The following is a 22,223-nucleotide window of genomic DNA, read 5'->3' as shown; positions in this document are numbered from 1 at the left end:
CTCATTAAGATTCAGAGCCAACATGAAGATAAATAGATTGCAGGCATCAATCGCTAAAGCTTAAAAATGGGGAACAAAGGAAGACGCTTTTTCCCTTTTAATAAACTACTGTATTCATTAATACAAACATGCATACAGAATTACAATAATCCAAAGGAAGATGATTTTTTCCCCGTGAAACTCCACAAATATATGCGCCTAGAAAGAAAGTTAAATCAAAAGGTTGAGCCATTGAACCCAAAGAATGAGCGCTGCATCAGAAAACGAATATAATGAGGATAGGAAGTAATGAACATAAAAGTTGAGACTATGTATGATATTCATGGTATCGACGGGAAGCTATTTCTTGACTCATAAATGTGCTTCAGCAAGTTCAAAACAACGGAAAAAAAAAACGAGATAGAAATAACTTCTTTACGAGACAAAACAATACAAGGAATAGAGGAGCATATTAGGACATGATAAAGTTAACACAGATCTTCTTTTTTTTTGTCGTAGCATACCTATTGTGCACACAAATGGGCAAGGTTTTCTCTTGAATCTATAAATCTCTCTGCGTTATTGAATTGAAATGAATTATATCAATATAAATGAAAAAAATGCGAAAAGAAACTGTCCTACTATGCCTAAATTCATGGGGCGGTTACCTAACAAGATGAGAACTAGATTTTAGTTCCCTCTCTCCCTAAAGAATCGGTCAGCAGATGACCTGTTTTTTTTTTTTTTAATCATAAATAAACCACTAATCTCAAAAACAGAACATAAATTTGCTAACAAACCCTCCCTTAAACTAAAGGCTTAGGAAAGCTTTTAGTTTATTTATGATGCTTCAGCCATGTCCAACATACTTCTGATATTCACAAATTGCTCCAATTTCAACTACTCGATTTTGAGTGTTGCAGTTGCTCAACTTGATCCTTCCTTCTCTAACAACATCTCCTAAGAAATGGAATCTAACATCAATATGTTTACTCCTGCCATGAAATACTAGATTTTCAAATAATTTAATAGCTGAATTACTATTACATAAAACCAAGATGTGTTTCTGTTCTTTAAAACCAATAGTCTCCAAAATTCTCATGATCTAGATGCATTGACATGCACATGATGTAGCAGCTATGTATTATGATTCTAGTGTGGATAATATCACTATTTGCGGCTTCTTGGAAGACCATGAAATTGCTCCAGTCCCTAATGAGAATACAAGTCCTAACGTGCTTTTCCTATCATAACAAAATCACTAGTATAAAGCCCCAATGTTGTGTCTTCTCCTTTCTTGTAGAAAATTCCAAATTCAGGTACCTTAAGATTCGCTTGGCTGCAAACCAGTGAGTCTCTGAAGGGTTAGCCATAAATATGCTAATCAAGCTAACTCCATACATCAAGTCAGGTCTAGTTGCAGTTAAATATATAAGGCTTCCAACTACTTGCTTGAAAATAGTAGCATCTACCTTAGTTCCTGCATCATTTCCAGACAATTTGGTTCCTCAAACAATCAGATTTTTCACTGCATTAAACTTCATCATACCAAATGCATACTTTCTTTGGCATATGAAAATTCCATGTGCACTCTAATAGAATTTCAATTCCTAAAAAATACCTCATCTTCCCTAAGTCTGTCATATCAGATAACGACATCATGGAATTCTTAAAATCATTACATATACTTATATCATTTCCTGTGTAAATTAAATCATTCACATATAGACTAACAATTAGAATTTTATCTCACCTAGCTGACTTTGTAAACAATGTATCTTCACAAAAACACCTTTCAAAGCTATTGTGTAAGAAATATGCTTCTATTTTGTTGTACCATACTCTACCTGCTTGTTTGAGCCCATAGAGTGCTTTTCTCAACTTATACACTTTATCTTTTTGCCCCTTCTTTACATATGCATCTGGTTGTTGTACATATATATTTCTTCCTTCCGCTTCCCTTGAAAAAATGCACTTTTCACGTCCAACTGAAATATGATCAAGTTATTCTGTGCAGCCATTGAAAGTATTATACGAATGGTGTCTAGCTTGGCAATTGGTGCAATGTAATCCACTCCGTAGTGTTGTGCATAGCCTTTTGCTACTAGTCTTGCTTTAAATTTGTCAATTTCTCCATTTTTCTTGAGTTTGGTCATCAACCACAGTTTGCATAACTTGCTCCTATTCTCTAGTCATGACCTAATAGACTACTTTGCAATTCGTCTATAGTCATAGTGTCCATGTTATTGGATTCTTGAATGGAGCACACCACACAGTTGAACACGGCTGTCATAGACGGCAGAAATTTTATAGTTGTGACATTCTCTTGCTTATATTCCCCCCAACTGCTTTCATACTTTTGGCTATCTTCAAAGTCCAAGCAAAGTATGAATTTACTGATTCTCTCTCCTTCATTTGCAATGTTTCAAAGTCCTTGGGTAAGGCTTGTAGTTGTGATCGTTTCACCTTGTGGAACCTTGGAATTTTTGCTTCATAAAGTCCCATATATTTTTAGACGTCTTGTCATTTAAAATGGTGTCCAGAATTTCTGTCAATTGCTTGATAGAGATAATTTTTTATCTTTAAATCCTTAAGCTGTTGTTCTTCCATCCTTATGATATCTATTTTTGAGGCATTCACCTTGTCTAGTACAACATCAATCCCATGTTCCACAAAGTACCACGACTCCTTGAAACGAAGGCAGTTCTCCATCAGCTTTGCCCAATGATTATAGTGTCCATCAAATTTGGGAATGGCAGGTTGAGCGTATTTGATTGATTCAGCCATTTCTAAATGATACCTCTAAACACTCAAAGCCCACTGGTGTATCACTCTCCCAACCCAGTTTTTTTCCTGTGCAGAACTCTCCAGGTGCTTCACTCACTCACAATAATTTCTGATTCAAGCCCATATGAAGGTAAGGTTTTCTCTTGAATCTGTAAATCTCTTGAATTGAAATAATTACATCAATATAAATGAAAAATGTGAAAAGAAACTGTCCCACTATACCTAAATTCATGGGGCGGTTACCTAACAAGATGAAAACTAGATTTTAACTCCCTCTCTCCCTAAAGAACCAGTCAGCAGATTATTTTTTATTTAATCATAAATAAATCACTAATCTCGAAAACAGAAAACATAAATCTGCAAACACTTACTACAGACAAAATATGGCTAAACAACATCCGACATCAATTTCTACTTAAACAACTTGTGTTGTGTTATTAGCATGGCGTTCCCTGAAAAACAGCACTAATTCAATTCCAGTTTTTGCTTCCTCCAACAAACATTCTAAGAATCTCTATAGATTTGCATGGTTACAAAACAAACCTCTATGTTTAAAGAACCAAAAGAGCTTCAATATATTATGTCAGAGAATTAAAAAAGATAGATGAACGAAATCACTTCACACCACATACAAATATTTCAAAAGTCCAGACAATACCAAACAGTGGTAACCATTATCAGTTAGCAATATTCTCAGAATCACACATGTCAACATCGAACAAAGCAGCAATTTACCTGAACATCATAAAACTTGATATAAAATCGGGAACTGTCAATATAAAGCTTAGTTTGAAGAATTTCTGCAATGGTAGAACTCAATTTTCCATTTACACTCGGACCAAGGCCCCCAATTGAGATCAATTCTCCATAAGCAGCCGGCTCTTCAGTTCCAGCAAATTCTATGGGCACTCCCCCATTCACCAAAATCATCACATACTGAAATACAATCCGGCATACGAAAAAAGGCACAAAAGGCCATGTCAAATTATACTAAACATAATGTAGCAAAACAATTATTCAACTGTGGAACATCAAATTAACGAAAAACTAAACAGGAAAATCAGACAGCACTTTTATCCAGTCTTCAAGGTAAATAGTATCATTAATAAATTTCATGGCATGGGTTAGGTAAAGTTTTGATAATTTTATGGAGTAATTTGATCAAACAAGTGGTGAACAGTGTTGAAAGAGAGTGGTAAAAGGAAAGAACAGAGAATAGAAGCGGACTTAACGGATTCGGGTTTTCCAATGATCTTTGCAACAGCTTTTGTGGCATCTCTGAGGATGTCAGAAGCAACGACGGTGTCAACAGGCACATTTGTGAAGAGATTCAAAGTAGGCATTGCTACAATACGCACCAGTGAGTGGCTTTGGGATAACTTATCTCTCTGATACGAACATCATTTCTTCACTCCAGTATATATATATATATATATATATATATATATATATATATATATATATATATAAATCAATCACCAACTAATTTCGAACAACCGTTAAATATATTTCTATCCATTAATATTTCAATTTTCTTTTTCTATTTTAGTTTGCATGAATTTCTTTATATTCAGTTAAAAAATCTTATTTATCTTGTTCTTATTTCTTTTTTCCAAATATACTTTTTTTTCTTTATCCCAGTAATGTGGTATTGAGTTTTATAATTTTACTTATTATAAAAATAATTTTATTTCCTTTAAAATTGAATATTATTATTTTAATTTTGTACTATAATAACCAGTTTTTATTGTTTATGCATCAGTGATAACTCCAATTAATACTCAATAGTGTCTATAATATAATACTAATCTCACCAATGTCTCTAATATAATTTTTTAAGTTCGGTAACCAAATAAAAATAAGAAAATGTTAAGACATTATATTACTAAATCAAATTTAAAAATTTGAAATTTCTTATATCTATAGTGTTTTGTTTTATTTCATTAAACTGGGAATCTTTAATAAACAAGCACATTAATTAAAATTTTTTGATACTGTACGAAATTTAAAGTTTAATATATAAAATGGAAAATATTGTATTTTTAACTAAATATTTTTTATTTTCAAGTATTTAAAGTGACTGGAAAAAATAGTTTAAAATTTCAAAAACAAGGTTTCACTGGGAATTTGATCTGAACCATTAGATTTGTCCAATGATAGACTGGGAAAATCTATACTATAGAAGTTTGCAGGAGAGGATCCGGTTGGACAGTAACCGCTATAGTAGAATCTATAGCCGGTTAAACACATCCACAACTATACCAATGATAGGTGGATGTAAGAATAGTTAGCATTCAAGGATAAAATAAAATATAGATCCCATAATTATACTTTAATTCAATGCACATTTACACTAAAAAACTAAACATCCTCCTGAAAATGGTTAATATTTCATTACATTTTCTATGGCACTGCTCAACTTTCGACCACATCAAAGATTACCAAATTACATATGGCACTTACTCTCCCTAATCAGGCCCAATTAGAAACAATTTGGCTCAAAATGAAGTCATTGTGAGACGGCAATTCAAAGTCTGAAAGTACTATAGCCTCCTCCTAGACCAGAAGATCCATAACTGCTGTAGGGTTGCGACAAGGAAGATGACGAATAAGACGAACTGCCCAGCTGAGGGTAAGAAGACCTCAGACCTGTATCTAACCTGCTGCTGTAATTACTAGCCACAGGTTCTCTGTGATTACTTATAACTTCCTGTAATACAACACATCTCTATCAGTATAACCAAACAAAGTAGTCTACAGTCACTCCAAAAAAATAGCCGATATATGGGTAAAGTCTACAACAAAAACTAATGGAGAGTATTTTAAATACCCACTTATTGAAGCTAGCAATATATATATATATATATATATATATATATATAGACCAATAAAACTTTACAACTTATTTAACTTTGTTTTATTAAAAGATCATATCTCTTTGCACTACTTTATCACACAATTTTATTTTAGTTATACTTTATAATTAATTATTTGTGTTTATATTTCGAAGAACTTTTAAAGAATAATTTTATTTAAAATTAAAAAGATATATGGGGGCATCTATATTTTTTCGTAGTGGGACAGGTAAAGGGGCAATTTTTCTTTTAAATGGAAGTGAATAGGCACACCATTGTCATCCCTCCTAAGTCTATTCTTTGGGCATGAATTCGATCGGTGATGGCTATTATCCAATAAAAAATCACTAATCAGCGTGAAAATTGAATGAATGAAACATGCAGCGTAAAACCAGAAATGAATTAAGGTTGTAATCATGCCAACCCTTTATTCCACAACTAGTAAAACAGTCCTAAAGAGGAGGAAGCCAGGATATGATAAATACAAGGTGCTTGCAACAAAATTTAAAAGTAATACATAGAAACTGACAAGTCTGATATCATTTGATAATAAATGAATTTATAAAAAAAATCAAGAATAAAGATGAAGTTCTCAAATCTTATGCACAATCCCATCACCCCAAAACGGATTGATTTGTTCATGTCTAGTAAGGGAAAGCCCAACTAATACACATCCAATCGCAATCATATGTACCTTAAACAAAATCATGCATGGTCATATGCTTTGACTTGCGACTATTTGATAGGTTCAGATCTACCCACTTAATAATGCTCTAGATTAGTTTGTAGATGATTTTATGAAAATAGAAAACTGACACTTCTTTTTCCTCCCACCCCCTACCAACAATTAATGAACAAGAATACCAAACTAAGCAAACCATCTTCATTTTTTTCATGTCCTACTTTCCCTCTTAATAAAAATAGATTAAATTCACTTTTGTCTCATTTCTCATAGTTTCTTTTAATGTTCTTCAATTATCCAATCAAATGATCTAAAATTGTAAGTAGAATAAATGTTTCAGCCAACATGAGGAATGGATATCAACCAAGCATTTTAACTAGTGAAGATTTAATGCAGACAAAAAGTGACAGACTATACAATGAATATGTTAAGAGGAATCCTCTATATAGATCTAAACTTAAAGAAAATGTACCCGACCAAACACAAAAACCCATTGCATATCTGTCATACAAAAGTAACAGGACCACAAAAGCATGACTTCCATAGGCCTGAGTCTCGTACCTGAATCAATTGCTGTGCTGTCTGAACCTGAGATGAGGTGCCTTTTATTTCCACAATGATTTCATCAGGCACCCGGCTCTCCTGCACGGTCAATATAGCTCCACTGGTGCGGCGAATGTAATCAATATTAGTCCCTTGTATACCAATTATGTCCTCTGCGTAGGACAGTGGTATTTGCATTGTTTGTATTACCTAATAAGTGGAAACAGTAAATGAAGGTGGCAGTTACCATCACCGACGAACACTAAAATAAAAAAATACAAAGAAGAATGATTTACATAAGCAAATATGTAGAAGTGGAAAAGAAAGAAGGCCTTTGGTTCACAGTAAAGTGGCAAAAATCATACAGTGCTTTAAAAGCTTGGCCCTCCCCAGATCATCATGAGAATAATAGGTACAAAAATACACGTATAACAAATCAGAAATTAATGTACCTTGATTTAAAATTTGGACAACACGAATCAAAATGTATAAAAGCTCTTACATAAAAAACTAGTAATAATGATTACTTTTTGGCTAAATTTCCTATTTGGTTCCTCTATTTATTTGATTAAATTTAGTCTATATTTTAATAAAAAGGTTCGATTAAGTCTCTTAAATCAATAAAAGGCAGCAATTTGCTGCCCTTTCGTTTAATTGGGATCAACACTGTTAGTTTTGTGATTATTTATATGGGTGGTTAAAAACTATCATTATATTTGGTATTATTTAACCATTTGAAAAAACAAATATAATTACGAAAAACAATATTATTTCACTGATGCTTCTTCCTCTTCCGCCTCAGTGACACCACACATAAAAACTCATCATCTCACAGCTGAAGTGAAACCCCAAGCTCAACACTCATCATCAGCACAGAACAAGAATGAAGGGGAAGAGAGCAGTGAGTGGGTTTTGGGGTTTGGTTGTAAATGGGGGATAGGGGAAAAGATATGTTGGCATTTTGGCTGCCTCCTGTTTGAGTATATTACTCTGTATAAACCTATGGTCACACGGATATCAACTGAACGCGGCCTCTCTGTTTATAAGGATGATTACACAGCTGTCAACTGACAACTGCCTTTTCTGTTGTTTGTTAGGATAGTTACAGAGATGTCAATTGACAGCTGTAGTTGTGTTATAAGTTTTTCATGTTGAACCTTGCAGTGCTAGATAGTTAGAATAAGCCATGTACATAAGTATCTTTTGTAACAGAAATTTCTAACATCTCTCTCATGAATGAATTCAAATTGTATCTCCTTTAATTCTATTGCATCAATTTAATAGCCTCCCATCATCATTATGTTGCGATTTGCAAACTATGAAGTGAAAGTTACAGATAGAAGGGTTTCAAACATTTTTTAGTTTTACTTTTAAGCTACATTTAATGTATTTTATGTTTTATTTTTAATATAATAATAATGTTTTGAATTTAAAAACCACCAGTAATTGTAAGCAAAACTGTCATAAATCACAAGATTAACAGTGCCAGTTCAATTCAACAGATGGTCTGTGATACAGTGATTTTTTCAATTATGGAACTGAATTGAACCTTCTAGTAAAAGAGACTGAAATAAATCAAATAAATACAGGGACTAAGTAATTAAGCCTTAATTATTTTAGACAGATGGAAAAAAGAAAAAAACCAACAATGGTATTGACAGGTTTCAAAGGAAATTGCCCAATCAAATAGAACATTGATATTTGTGGATGCTTGAAATTACTAACCGTGGTAACAATAGGAGGAGCACTGGAACGACCGAGTGCTGAAGACCGGAGACTAGAAAGTGAAGAATCTTGACCATATACTGACATTGTGGAAGGAGGGAGCAATGAATCCAAATGGCTTTCACGGTCAGCATACAGAGAATCCCTTTTTGATGAAAGAGGAATGTCATTTGCAATGCTAGGCTGTGAAGCACTACGCAGTGATGGTTTGTCAACCCAAGTAGTATCTACTTGGCGCTCTTGGGAGATTGTTGCATTGTACTTGGAACAAAATAAACACACATCTTAGTTTAAGTACATGATATTCACCATGGAAACTAAATAAAATAGCATTAAAAGTAAATGATACACACTGGTATTGGTAGTTTCAGCATAATTGAAAAATATGAAACTTACACTTTTCTCAAATAAAGGAAGAACACTGGGGTCAACCAAAAACTTCCTCAGGTGCCCAACTACTGCTTCCAGAGCCTTAAGGACCTTCATGGCTTCTCCCTGCAGCTCAACAATCCTCTCATCCGCAGCAGCATAAAAGGGAACCTCATCTATCAGGAAAATGATTTGGCTTCAAAATCCCTTCCAACGTTGAACAAAAAAATACATTGAAAGAAAACCAATAAAAAGTTCTTTCTCGTTAGGAGCACAAATGTTAAAAATGACAACAATGACAACTGGAAAAGGCTCCTCTAAAGTGAGATTGCCTTTAAATTTAGCAAGGACGAAGGGATTCTTGAATTTCAGTGACCTCAGACCACAGTGAACTTTGAATAAAGGTTATGAATACATCTTTAGTTCATTTAGATTCTAGCCACTATCTAAATGGTAAAAACACTGAAAAGATAAAACCACCTCATCTCAAGAATCATCCATAGAAGCTAGGTAAACCAAATGTCATGTCAGTAATTAAATATGATTCAGCACACTTTATATGACATCATTCAATATAAGGAAAGATAAGCAAAATAAAAGGATGCTATCAAGGCGGGGAGAAAATCATAGATGACATATGCCACATTATCAGATAACAGGGACAGCAAGCACACCTCCAGATAGTACTCTAACAGATGCACTGGTATTTTCTTGTATAGATTTAATTAATGAACCCTGTTTTCCAATCAAATTGATAGCCTGCGTTGAGGCCACCAATAAACGAACAGAACAAAACGCAAGCCCTGCTGCTTTATTTTCGCCATCAATTTCAGACAACCCGGAGATACGTTTAAAAATCCTTATGACAGCATCCATTGCAGGAGAAAGTGGTGTCTCTGGCTCTTCTTTCCCTGATATGAGTACCTAAAGACAAAATTCAAACCATATAATGACAATACAGAACTAGATACACAAATTAAAAAACTCAACATCGTTATAATGTGCATGTGAAAAGATTATCCCGAACTGAACAGACAAGGTGGCCTCACTTATAATTCAAATAAAAAAACATCAGAACCTACGCAACAGGACAATAGTACATACGGCCATACCACCCAGACGCATTTTCCGGGGGATTACTAACCGTGGTCCTAGAGATTCAAACTCTAACAGTACAGGTGAAGTTACAACCATTGATACCACGACTATCATGTGCCTCGCGTTAGCATGTACAAACTTAACAGAGAAACCACCCCACAAATACTATAAAACACTCCCAGTAACTATACCTGGATTGGAAAAGCATCGTAAAATTAATGAAACTAGAATAAAAATGTAAGTTGGAAGATAAGGGAAATAACGCAACGAGCTGAAATCAACACAGCAGCACAGAGAATCCAACCAGTAACCTCCAGGCAGTGAAAATAAAAATCCATACTAGTACTGTACAAGCAGTACTCAAATATTCAGTGAAAAATGACGGAACATTATAAAACCTAGCAAAAAATATAAACGAAGAAACCCTAGAAATGAAATAGGAAACACTCACGATTCGATCGGGCGTGCCAACCGCGCCGTCGAGGACTCGAATGCGAGCTTTCGTTTCCTCGCAAGTCTTCTTGATGAGCTCCCCCTTGCGGCCAATGATGCTTCCGACTTTGAGGACCGGAACGATGAGCCGGAACACGCAGAGGCCGGGCCATCCCGGCCACCGCTTCTCGGTCGCGACCTCGGAAGTGGGATCGTCGGCGGTGGTGGAGGGAGGTTCGGCGGGGTCGGGATTGTCCGATAGTAGGGGATTGGCTGTGCCGTTTTGGATTGGGTCGAGGGTGGCCATTGAAGAAGAAAGATGGAAGTTAGGGTTTATGGGGTTGGTTCGTTGATTCGTTGGGTTCAGGTTTTTCCTTGTGTCTATGGAAGCTCTCAATTTGTGAACACTACTACTTACTAACTACCACCTCAAGTTTATTCTTCGCTATTCCCTCTATAAACCGCCATTCCTCACGTGCTCCTCGCGTGATCTCCTTCTTTATAAATAGGCTGAGCCCAACACCAAACACATTTTAAATTTTGTATATCTGTGGTTAACTCTAATAGTGATGACTTCACCAGAATGTTATGATAATATTAGATAAATATAATGTCATGTCTTGACATGATGCATCCATTCAATTGTCAACTTATACATTGTGATATTTGTTAAAAGTGTTACTTCAATGTATATCATATACTACTTATGTGAAATAAAATTTAAAAATGTATTTTTTTTGTTTTATTTAAAAAATATTAACGTGTGATTGATTTAAATAATGTATTAAAAGGGTCATTAAAGACTAGTTGATCTTTCTGCACTAAGCACAATGAATTTGATATTGTACAAGTCGTCCACTGTAAAAAGTTATGGAGTTTTAGTAATAAAAATATGTCATTTGCTCATGTTTTAAATGTATTTCTTTTCACAATGAGAGGTTAGCTACATTTTCAAAAGTTATTACACGTGAAAAATTGCACAATTTCATATTTAATTTTGAATTATAGCAAATAAATTTATTAAAATACCTGGTGAAAATGAAAATTTCAGTTACTATTTAAATTTTGAATCCAAACCAGCCATTTTACCATGAAGTATTTTAAATTCTTATAGAGATCAATTAGTCTGTTAGTTTACCTAATCCAAAACTGATGTACAGCTAAAAGAAAAATGTGCTTAACGTAAACACATTTATCTCTTAAAAATTAAATAAATTAAATCAATATGATAAAACTAAAATCAGTTGATGGAATTATGTGAGAAAAACAAACTAGACAAAAAAAAGGGGGAGTTTGCGATTTAAAAAATGCATTATGAAGTTAATCGTTTGAACTTTTATTATTTGAGTAATATTTTGAATAAAGATTTAAGATTGCTCTTCTCTTCACCACCATCTCATACTTCTTCTACCATCTCATACCCAACTTATCATTGATATGAAACGAATGTCAACATCCGTTTCACCACTCCATACCTAAATTTTTAATTAATTATATTCAACGGATGTGATCACATCGATTTAAGTAATTTTTTTAATTTTTTAAATATTACATTTTAGTTAAATATATAAATTAATAAACTAAAAAAACACATGAATCTGACCACATGTGACATATCTGTTTCATTTATAATATTTATATATTATAATAATTAATTAAATAATATAAAAATTAAATTAATAATAATTATTTTATTAAATAAAATAAATTTAATTTATATATAATTATATAATAAATTGAAAATTAAATTAAATAATTATTATATATTAATTTAAAATATATAAATTCATAAACTAAAAAAATAAATATCCTACGGACATCCGTCAACGATGTGGCACATCCGTTTGATTTAAAATATTTATATATTATAATAATTAATTAAGTAATAATATATAAATTAAATTAATAATAATTATTTTATTAAATAAAATCAAATTAATTTATATATAATTATATAATAAATTTAAAATAAAATTAAATAATATTTATATATTAATTTAAAATATATAAATTAATAAATTAAAAAAATACCCTACGATGTGGCACATCCGTTTCATTTTAAATATTTATATATTATAATAATTAATTAAATAATAATATATAAATTAAATTAATAATAATTATTTTAATAAATAAAATAAAATTAATTTATATATAATTATATAATAAATTTAAAATAAAATTAAATAATATTTATATATTAATTTAAAATATAATAAACTAATAAATTAAAAAAAAAATTAACGAATGTGGCACATCCCTTTAACTAAATATATAATAAATATTAAATTAATAAATGAAAAATTAAAAGAAAAAACTTAAACGAATGTAGCGACATCCATTAACGGATATCATATATTTGTTGAAGTATTTACTTTTCAACAGATGTTGACATCCGTTAAAAAAAATGTGGGGTGTAAGATATTTTAAAATACGTTTAATGTCTCAATAGGTCCCTATTTTTGTTCAGAATTTGAAATAGGTCCCTTTATTTTTTGGCGTCTCAATTGGGTCCTTATTTTTGTTAATTTGATGCAAATAAATTCTTTCCGTCAATTTCATCAAACGGTGTTAGTCACACATTCATTAACGCCGTTTGATGAAATTGACGGAAAGAATTTATTTGCATCAAATCAACAAAAATAAGGACCCAATTGAGACGCCAAAAAATAAAGGGACCTATTTTAAATTCTGAACAAAAATAGGACCTATTGAAACATTAAACCTTTAAAATATAAATGATAGTTTTAGAATTTTAAAAAAATGTGATGGTGTGAGAAGTAACTCTCAAGATTTAATTATCTCCCAAATTCAAGATGACCTACATATTTTAGCCCAATCCAAAATCAATCTCGAGGCCCAAACGAAGAAGAGAGATTACTGGAAACTACACGCCTAGTATAGAATAAGGCTTACTTTTTGTAACGATCTTCTTTTCTGTTCGTAATCAAAGTTTTTTTTTTATATAAAACATACCTATAGTGTTTTTACATACATATAGGTTGAGTGTTTAATGTTTGCTTGGGATGGTGTGAATGAGTAGTAAGAGAAATTATCTAGATAAAAAAAAGTTGAATAAGTTTCTTTGTTATTAATATGTTTTTATTACTATCTATTACTTGTTATTTTAAATATTATTTATTGAATTCCTTTTCTACTTTAGTAGTTTATTTTTCAAATTTTAACTCCAACAAGAGAATTAAGGATGTCGCTTCTAGATCTATTTTTTACGCATAGATTTTTTTTTATGTTCTGAAATTAAACGGTTTGTTATAAGTGTATATATCCTGGAATTTACTTCCAAAAGTTATATTTCTTTACACATTAAAATAAAGCTTCTAAATATATATATTTCTTTATTTCGGATGAATCTTGCGAAAGAATGTCTGTGGTATGTATCTGTGTTGTGAAATTATAGCTCGTAAAAAAGAATGTCAGGTTTCAAATAATGCTAATAATCTTACCAAACTTCGAAAAAAAAGGAAGAAATGATACAGAAGGGAAAAAATAGTTAAACTTTAATTTTTGGACCTAAAAGAATATTTTCTTTATAAAATGACAAAAATACATGTCTGAGCTCAAACAACGCGATATATTATTAGAAAAAAAAAGTATAACACTGTATTAAAATATAAACTTTATTCAGTATCAACAAATTAATTTAAAATAAATAAATTTGATATTCGTTCATATATTATAATTTAATATTTCTATCAAGTATAAATTCTGGTAAATTTGTATGAAATTGTTACACGTTTTGTTTTTAAAAAACATATTGAAAAGTAGAAAGAATATTTAAATTATGGTTCATGACGAATCATTATGGAGAGTTTACAAAATTGAATATTCAATTATCAGTCTTACAGAGAATATATTGTTTTGATCTCAAATCTGACATTGCTAAAGTCAATTATTGTATATCTAAAGGGTTGTTCTTTTAAAGTCTTGTCCGTTATAGTTTTGTCTTTAAAAAATGTTTTGGAGGACAAAAAGAAAATAAATATTTATAAAATTATGTAAAATTATTGGTTATGATTGAAAGAAATGTGTTTACAAAATATGAAATTAGACACTAAAATAATTGGTAACTACAATAAAGTATATTTGTAATAGGAATAAAAGAAACAAGTAGTAAGTAATAACTTATTCTTTATGTTTGGTCTGAGTCTCCTAAGAGTGATATTTGGGTTAGGGTTATGAATGTTTTAAACCAAGTTGCTATTTGTCCCTCTCCAGGAGTATGTATGAAAGAACAACACTAGAAGCATTTAGAGGTGAGATGTGTTATGGAATTAAAGGAGCAATGAAGATTGTGTCCATGCTTGTGAAGAACTTGTGGAGGATGGAATATATGGTCCCCAACATGCGTCCTTTTTCTTAGCATCTTCTTTGTTTTGTTTATCAACTAGCTCTCCCTACAAGACAGTGACACCAACCTTCTAAACCCCCTTCCTTCTCCTAAACTTTCAAAACAACCCCTCTCTTCCAAGGACCTTTCAATTCGCAAACCATGCATACATAACATCCAGTAATTAATATCAGTACTTTCTGTCAAAAATAATATCACTTTTCAAAACTATAATGTTCTTAACCGTTATCTCATCTGTCGGCAACTTGGTTTTTCATTTCAACTTTCTATAAGCTTTGGCCAAAAACACAACAAAGAACAAACTAATAAAGTTTGATGTTTTTGTATTTTTTAAGGATTATTTAGCAGCTACGTGTTCACTTCAATCTATGGTATCAATTATTTGTACAGAGTATGAAGATAGTGTCATTTCACCCACTGTTACATCAATTATGATTGTTATTATATGCATAATAAATGGGCAATGGTAGTTCCATTAGCTTAAAAGTGTGAAATCCGAAAAATCAGATTATGCTAAGCTGTGGCTACCTACAATCCACTCGTTGAAAGGATTATGTAAGTTGAGGATAATATTTTGATAACATGAAATTAATTGGTGTTGGCAAAACATATGTAGAATCACATGTTTTGATGAAATCTCTACCTTATATTATCTTACACTTCATAGCTTATCCAATTTCAATGGCTCTCCAATCTCCAAGTCACTCCCTTCCTACGATAAGATGCTGCCAAATATCAACTCTCACTCCATCACATGACTACCTATTTCAAAATAACTTTCTTTGGAATTATTCTACTCTTCTGTTTTTTTATGAAACTGTAATTATGTTATTTAAACATGCATAATGTTTTTTTTTACCAATTTAATCTTATATCTCTTATACAAATACATTATGGATTCAAGCCGAATATTGTGGCATATGTTTGTCGTAGTTTAAGTGAAAATAAAATAGCTATATGATTGTAATATAACTAATTTAAAAGTAATTGACAGGATTTAATAATTTGTGCAATAATATATGTGAAAAAGTGTACGATGGAAAAGGTTTTCTTCAATTTCATTATGGAAATATTTATAGAATATATAAAATGAATTTGAAAAATATTAGCTTCGACAGGAAATATACTATCAGATATTTTTCTCCAAAATATCTTAATCAGAAAAGGACACTCGACTCCTAAATGCAAACAAAAAGATGCAGCATTCAATTTTTTATTATATACTAAATCTAAAATACTATTTTATATACGAAGGAAAGTTTTACATGCTCTTTATATTATATATATTTTTTAAGAAAATACGTTCATATAAGTAACATTTGTTTGCAATTTAATAAAACAGTAAATTTGTTTAATATTTGTCACGTCACTTGTACATGAAAATCGTATTACTAAGAAAATAATATATGGATCTAAAAGTATGGTCATAAATAAACTTTTTAATGCCAAGATTATAAATAAAATGTATATCTAATGTACAATAAATATTTAAGTTGTGATAAAACTATTTTATTCACATTCTATTTTAACATAATACTGTTGAAATTTAATGTAAAGATGAAGATAAAACTGATTTAGTGTTTGGTTATATATAATGTGGAACTTTACATCATATGGAATGGTTTGTGTGAAAAATATAATTATAAGAATTTATAAATAATAAAAGGATGAATTATTATTAATAATAATAATAATATCATTATGATAAATAAATATTAATATATCATTTGATTATTATACTATCACATTTGGGCACCACACATTTTTATTTTAGAATGAGTTTTAAGTTGATATATTAAAAATATGGATTAATTTATGGTCTATTAGATTTAAATATTTTTAATTACCAGTGAAAAAAAGTTGCTCTAAAGAACTTCTAATAAACTATTAATTTTTAACAATAAATTTATCAAAACCGTGATTATAACGAAACTTTTAACTACAGGGAGGAACTGTCTTGATTTTCCCACAGGTGACTTTCAAAAAATAATGTATAATTATCGTTCAAGATTAAGCCTCGTGTCTTTTCATATTTCCGTGTTCATTTTCACTACACTCCTCATCATCCATTCATATTTCTTGGTAAAAAGCTTAAATTATCATAAGTATGAAGCACTTTTTTGTGTTAGTCTCAATCTAGATATTTTTTTTTTATTTTAATTTGTTATAGTATTTATTATTTATAAAATTATATTTTATTAGATTTTACTAATTAGATATATTTGTTTTATTGGATGTATTGTTATATTCTCTCAATTTCATTAAATTATATTACAGATTATTAAAAATATTTGTTTTGTTGAATGTGTTCGTATTTAGTTCAAAATTGTTCGATCCAATATTTTATTAATTTTTATCTCTTACACACTAGTACAATAAAAGAAATAGACACCGGTTAATTTTGATTATAGGCATCGGTTTTACAACCGATGCACATGCGAGCGAGGTAGAAGAAGACAGGCTTTATGCCTCGGGTCACGAACCGAGATAAAACGAGACAGGATTATGCCTCGGTTCTTAAATAACCGAGGTAGTTTCGCTTTTTTTTTTTCAGAATTTAGAACGCGTTTCATAGTGCTCGTTTCATAGTGCTCTTGAGATCTAAAATCCATTGCGGTTGATTATGTGGTGTAGTGGAAGCCATGTGCAAACTTTCAAGATTACGCAATATGCAACCCGAGATATTGGAAACTTGGAACCTGAAACATTTATGCAACCAGAAAATTCCAACCCGAAATTACCCAGATTTCCCAATTTCATAGAACCCCAATGCAGAAAGTAATAAAAATGGGGATGAGGATCTGGTGGTGATGATCCTGGTCGTGGTCACGATCCTGGTGGTGGTGATCCATGGCGGCCAACACTCCTACTCGCAAAACGCACCTCCAACGCGTCCTTCCCCTTCGTTTGTTCCTGGTGGTGGTGACGATTCTTCCCCTTCGTTTGTTCCTGGTGGTGGTGACGATTCTTCCCCTTCGTTTGCTCCTCCAACGCATCCTTCCTACCAAAAGATCTCCAAACCCATTATTAAAAAACCCACCTTTGATCATCCTCATCCTCAGCCACCGCCACCGTCACAGCCCCAGCCACCGCCATCGCCACCGTCAGAGCGAGATCGCGAGAGCGAGATCGCGAGAGCGAGAGCGAGAGGGAGCGAGATCGCGAGAGCGAGAGCGAGAGGGAGCGAGGGCGCGAGGGAGCGAGGGCGCGAGAGCGATGGGGTGAGGGAGCGAGGGCGAGGGAGCGACGGTGCGAGGGCCAGGGAGCGACGGAGCGAGGGATTGACTGAGAGAGTGACGGAGCGAGGGACTGACTGAGAGAGGGACGGAGTGAGAAAGTGAGGGAGTCAGATCTGGAGGTGGAGGTAGAAGGAAAGGAGGGAGAGCGAGGGAGCCAGGGAGGGAGCCGGGGAGGGAGCCAGATCTGGAGGAAGAATGGAAATGAAAATGAAAGGTTACGTCTTTTTTGGTTAAGTTGCGTGCACATATGCCTCGGTTGTCTGCTCGCCCGAAGCAATACATCCATATAGGTCTCGGTTCTACACCTGACCGAGGCATATAGTTCTCTGAAAAAAAATAAAAAAAAAATATAAAATGATTATATACCTCGGTTTCCGTTTAAACCGAAGCATAAACATTATTTCGCATTACTGTCAGGGAACAGGTAGACTTTTAGGCTTCGGTCGTTGCTTTAACCGAGGTAATATGACTTATATGCTTCGGTTGATTTTGAACCGAGACGTATAAGTTCGCTTAAATTACAAAAATGCCACCGTATTTTAATAGGCTTCGGTTTCACCTTAACCGAAGCCTATAACGCGAGTTTAAATACAGTATTTTTACTAGTGACACTTGCTCATTAATAGTTTTTAGTTTATTATTGAAAATTAATATATTGATTTGTGTTGTGCTCTTCCAATTTTAATCGTCATATATTAATTTAAACTTTATATAAAAAAAATAAAGGAAGTTATACTCACAATAATTATATAAATTTTGAATTTTTTGGTTGAACAATTTAAGAAAGAATAATCACATTTTATTAATTAATTAGTACATGAATTATAATTTATATTTTATATATTTTACTTAATTTTGGTTTATTGCATTTTGCGTTGATTTTTATGTGCATGTTTCAATACTGAGATTTTGTGTCAACATTTTATTTTGTAACATCCCATAATCTCACACTCGACATTTAATAGATTTTATAAATATTGTAACATTTCTACGTTCGGTCACACGGTAATATATATACTTCCTTCATTGACACTGAATCGAACGATATTCCTTCATCTGCTCCCGTATAACGAATTATACGATCATCGCACAAACACAAACACAAACAAGTAGGGGTGAGCTAACATTACACAAATCATTTGTAAAACATGCATAATTACATTGATACACTTAACAAACATCATATAATAATTATGTCATACACCCACATACTATCATACAACAATCGCACCATAGACACTCATCTCATCATACCACAATCCCTAATAGACACTTATCCCACAATATTCAATAGACATTCATCCCACAACACCCAATAGACACTCATCCGGATGATACGTTGATAAGCAGTCACGGGAGGTTATGCACTTGTGATGACTTCTACTTATTCTTACAAATACACTTCCAAAATATTTTATACCATCCACAAGGTTAGTCCTCAACACTATGTCCAAAACCGGCACATAGACCAGAACCTCCTGTCCCTCTCACCACATAATTAATCCTTCTCTACTTGAGATTGGATGATTATTAGAGTATCAGGATAACCTCCAACAGCAGGACCCTCAACATCAACATATACACTAATATCATATCATATCATTACATAATCTCTCCATGAGACTCATATCATGCTCATATTCCTCAACTCATATTATACCATTACAAAATCTCCCCATAATACTCATATCATGTTCAGATGCATAATTTCATATCAACATCATAAAATACATTCATCACAGAAATCATACAAGATAAATATATTACAAACAAATTAACAATAATAAAATATTACTATAAATGGTCACCGGAGAAGAATCAAATGTTTGACAATCATTAAAATAATCTTAATATATAAAAATTCTTGGGGAAACAAGAAGCTGAATCTGGCAGAGCCGGTTAGACAACTTCTCATCCTTCCAAGAAGATGCAATAAAAATTAAATAGAACAGTAAAAGTTTGGGGAAACAAGAAGTTGAATCTGGCAGAGCCGATTAGACAACTTCTCGTCCTTCCAAAAAGATGCAATGAAAATAGATAAAACAATAAAAGATCTGGGGAAACAAGAAGTTGAATCTGGCAGAGTCGGTTAGACAACTTCTCATCCTTCCAAAAATACAATATAAATAAATAAGAAAAACAATAAAACATATGGGGAATACAAGAAGTTGAATCTGGCAGAGCCGGTTAGACAACTTCTCATCCTTCTAAAAATGCAAAAGAAATAACTAAATGTTCTGAGTAATAATAACGTACAATTAGTATAGCAGAATCAGTATCACGTTTTACAACTATCAAACTTGGATCTCGGCACAGAAGCATGTTCTTATTCGAAATTCAAGATCATACAGAAACAAAATACTCCATATTCAAGATTTAAGATCAGACAAAAGCAAAATATTGCATATTCAAGACTCAAGATAATACAAAACGAAATACTCAAGGTTAGCTCCACTTACCTCTATTCCAGACTTAATCTCCTCCTTAGAAGTTGTTACCCAAAAACTTCCAGAATTTCCCCTTTGCAACTATAATTTCCTCCAACTCTCTTCTCTCAAAAATTTTCTCAATTTTGGGTGCAAGTTTCAACCTTCCTCATGCTTGCTATTTATAGGCTAAGATTTGACACTATTTAGTTTTTTTTTAAATAATATTTTATTATAAATAATATTTAAATCCCATTACAGAAAGTTGTTCCCCCTTAACTCCACTTCTGAAAGTAGTTTTGTTTTTTTATTTATTTATTTATTTATTATTTTTTTAATATTTTATTAAAAATACTATTTTATAAAAAATAATATTTTGACTTCACCACCAAAAGTGTCTTGCTCACCATTCCACTTCTGAAAGGTTCTTTGTCATTTTGCAATCATATTATTTTTTTTATATATATAAATATATATATATATATATATATATATATTTTTTTTTTTTAATTTTTTTTTATTATTATTATTATTATTTTTAATGGACTTTACATATTTCATGTCACCTAAATACCAATGTGAAATGTTGTCAAAATTTTATAAAATATAAAGGATGATAATTACAATTTATGTATTATTCAATTATATTAAAATAAAATATTTTCTAATGGGATAGTGTCATACACATCAAAAAAGTGATTTTTGCATGTATTGATAGAAAACTAATTTTAATCTTGTATCTACGAAACATTATATATGAATCAGAGTTTTATTAATTCACCACGTATAAGTGACGATTATGAAAGAGGGTAAATGAATTTATATAGTTCGCTCAAGATAATATTGGAAGTGTAGAAAACTAAGTAACGATGATGTGTCTTTGTGTGAATTATTTGAATTGTAGAAGATTAAATGTTTTCGAAATTAAAGAACATCTTTTGTATGATGGATTTTTGAAGAATTATACAAGATGGACATGACATGGTGAATTGTTAGGCATGCCAAATGTGTGTGAAACACATGAATCTATTTATTGGACAACAAATGATAATTTAAAGGACATGATAAGTGTGATCTTGGAGTACTATCATTTGTTGAAGCAGTGAATGAAAATATGTTTATTGATGCAACAATTTCGTTATATCCTAGTTCAACTAACTTCACACAATTATGAACAATGTTAAGGTTGATGATTTTGAAAGCATTAAATGAATTGACTGATAAAAGCTTCACAAAATTGTTTTAGTTGTTAGAGGAATTGCTTTAAAAAAATAATACACTACCTAATCAAAATTATGAGACAAAGAAGATACTTTATCTAATGGGTACGAAATATAAAAAAAAATCATTTGTGTCATAATGATTGTATTTTATATAAAAATGAGTTTGTAGAGTTGAAAAGTTATCCTAAGTATGAATTGTCATATTATAAGGTCAAAGATAACGATTGTGAGAATGTTTATGAGGTGACAAAGCACAACCCTAGTGTGAAGGTAGTTTGGTATCCAAATGATGTAAAAAAACCTTATATGTCATGTGGGAGAGCATAAATGTGATGGACTACTTTGTCATCCAATTGATTATGTGCAAATGTAAGAACATCGATAAAGAATACCCTGAATTCAAAAATGAATCAAGGAAGTTAAGGGGTATACTTGTTAATGATGGAATGAATCTTTATAAAAATTCAAGTAGCAATCATAGTTCATGATACGTTTT

The 22,223-nt window shown here is 31.7% G+C and overlaps 2 protein-coding genes across 2 annotated transcripts; both read right to left on the bottom strand.

Moving 5' to 3' along the window:
- Positions 1–54: 54 nt before the first annotated feature.
- Positions 55–4,172, bottom strand: LOC124839569 (Tautomerase/MIF superfamily protein). Its single transcript, XM_047315439.2, has 3 exons — positions 3,999–4,172; positions 3,502–3,702; positions 55–251 (listed from the first exon to the last, which is right to left on the bottom strand). Exons 1-3 carry the CDS (start codon positions 4,107–4,109, stop codon positions 216–218), a joined length of 348 nt encoding a protein of 115 aa, XP_047171395.1. The 5' UTR covers positions 4,110–4,172; the 3' UTR covers positions 55–215.
- Positions 4,173–5,067: 895 nt separating this feature from the next.
- LOC124839558 (RNA-binding KH domain-containing protein PEPPER-like) lies at positions 5,068–10,906 on the bottom strand. Its single transcript, XM_047315415.2, has 6 exons — positions 10,490–10,906; positions 9,615–9,864; positions 8,968–9,116; positions 8,572–8,832; positions 6,865–7,056; positions 5,068–5,476 (listed from the first exon to the last, which is right to left on the bottom strand). The coding sequence occupies exons 1-6, from the start codon at positions 10,775–10,777 to the stop codon at positions 5,294–5,296; spliced, it is 1,323 nt and encodes a 440-aa protein (XP_047171371.1). The 5' UTR covers positions 10,778–10,906; the 3' UTR covers positions 5,068–5,293.
- Between the last annotated feature and the right edge of the window lie 11,317 nt (positions 10,907–22,223).

Source organism: Vigna umbellata, chromosome 1 (assembly GCF_029865625.1).
Source record: "Vigna umbellata cultivar VRB3 chromosome 1, Vumbellata_1.0, whole genome shotgun sequence".
Lineage (NCBI taxonomy): Eukaryota > Viridiplantae > Streptophyta > Magnoliopsida > Fabales > Fabaceae > Vigna > Vigna umbellata.
The sequence above is the reverse complement of the archived record's forward strand: the minus strand, read 5'-3'. Positions and strand labels throughout refer to the sequence as shown.

Excerpts from the sequence above, each read along its gene's own strand:
- LOC124839569 (XM_047315439.2), bottom strand. The coding sequence starts at position 4,109 with ATGCCTACTTTGAATCTCTTCACAAATGTGCCTGTTGACACCGTCGTT. Across the intron at positions 3,703-3,998 it reads TCATTGGAAAACCCGAATCC|TATGTGATGATTTTGGTGAA; the intron begins GTTAAGTCCGCT and ends ATTGTATTTCAG. Across the intron at positions 252-3,501 it reads TCAAGTTTTATGATGTTCAG|CGCTCATTCTTTGGGTTCAA; the intron begins GTAAATTGCTGC and ends TTTCTGATGCAG.
- LOC124839558 (XM_047315415.2), bottom strand. The coding sequence starts at position 10,777 with ATGGCCACCCTCGACCCAATCCAAAACGGCACAGCCAATCCCCTACTA. Across the intron at positions 8,833-8,967 it reads TTCCTTTATTTGAGAAAAGT|TACAATGCAACAATCTCCCA; the intron begins GTAAGTTTCATA and ends TTTTGTTCCAAG. Across the intron at positions 5,477-6,864 it reads CAGCACAGCAATTGATTCAG|GAAGTTATAAGTAATCACAG; the intron begins GTACGAGACTCA and ends GTTGTATTACAG.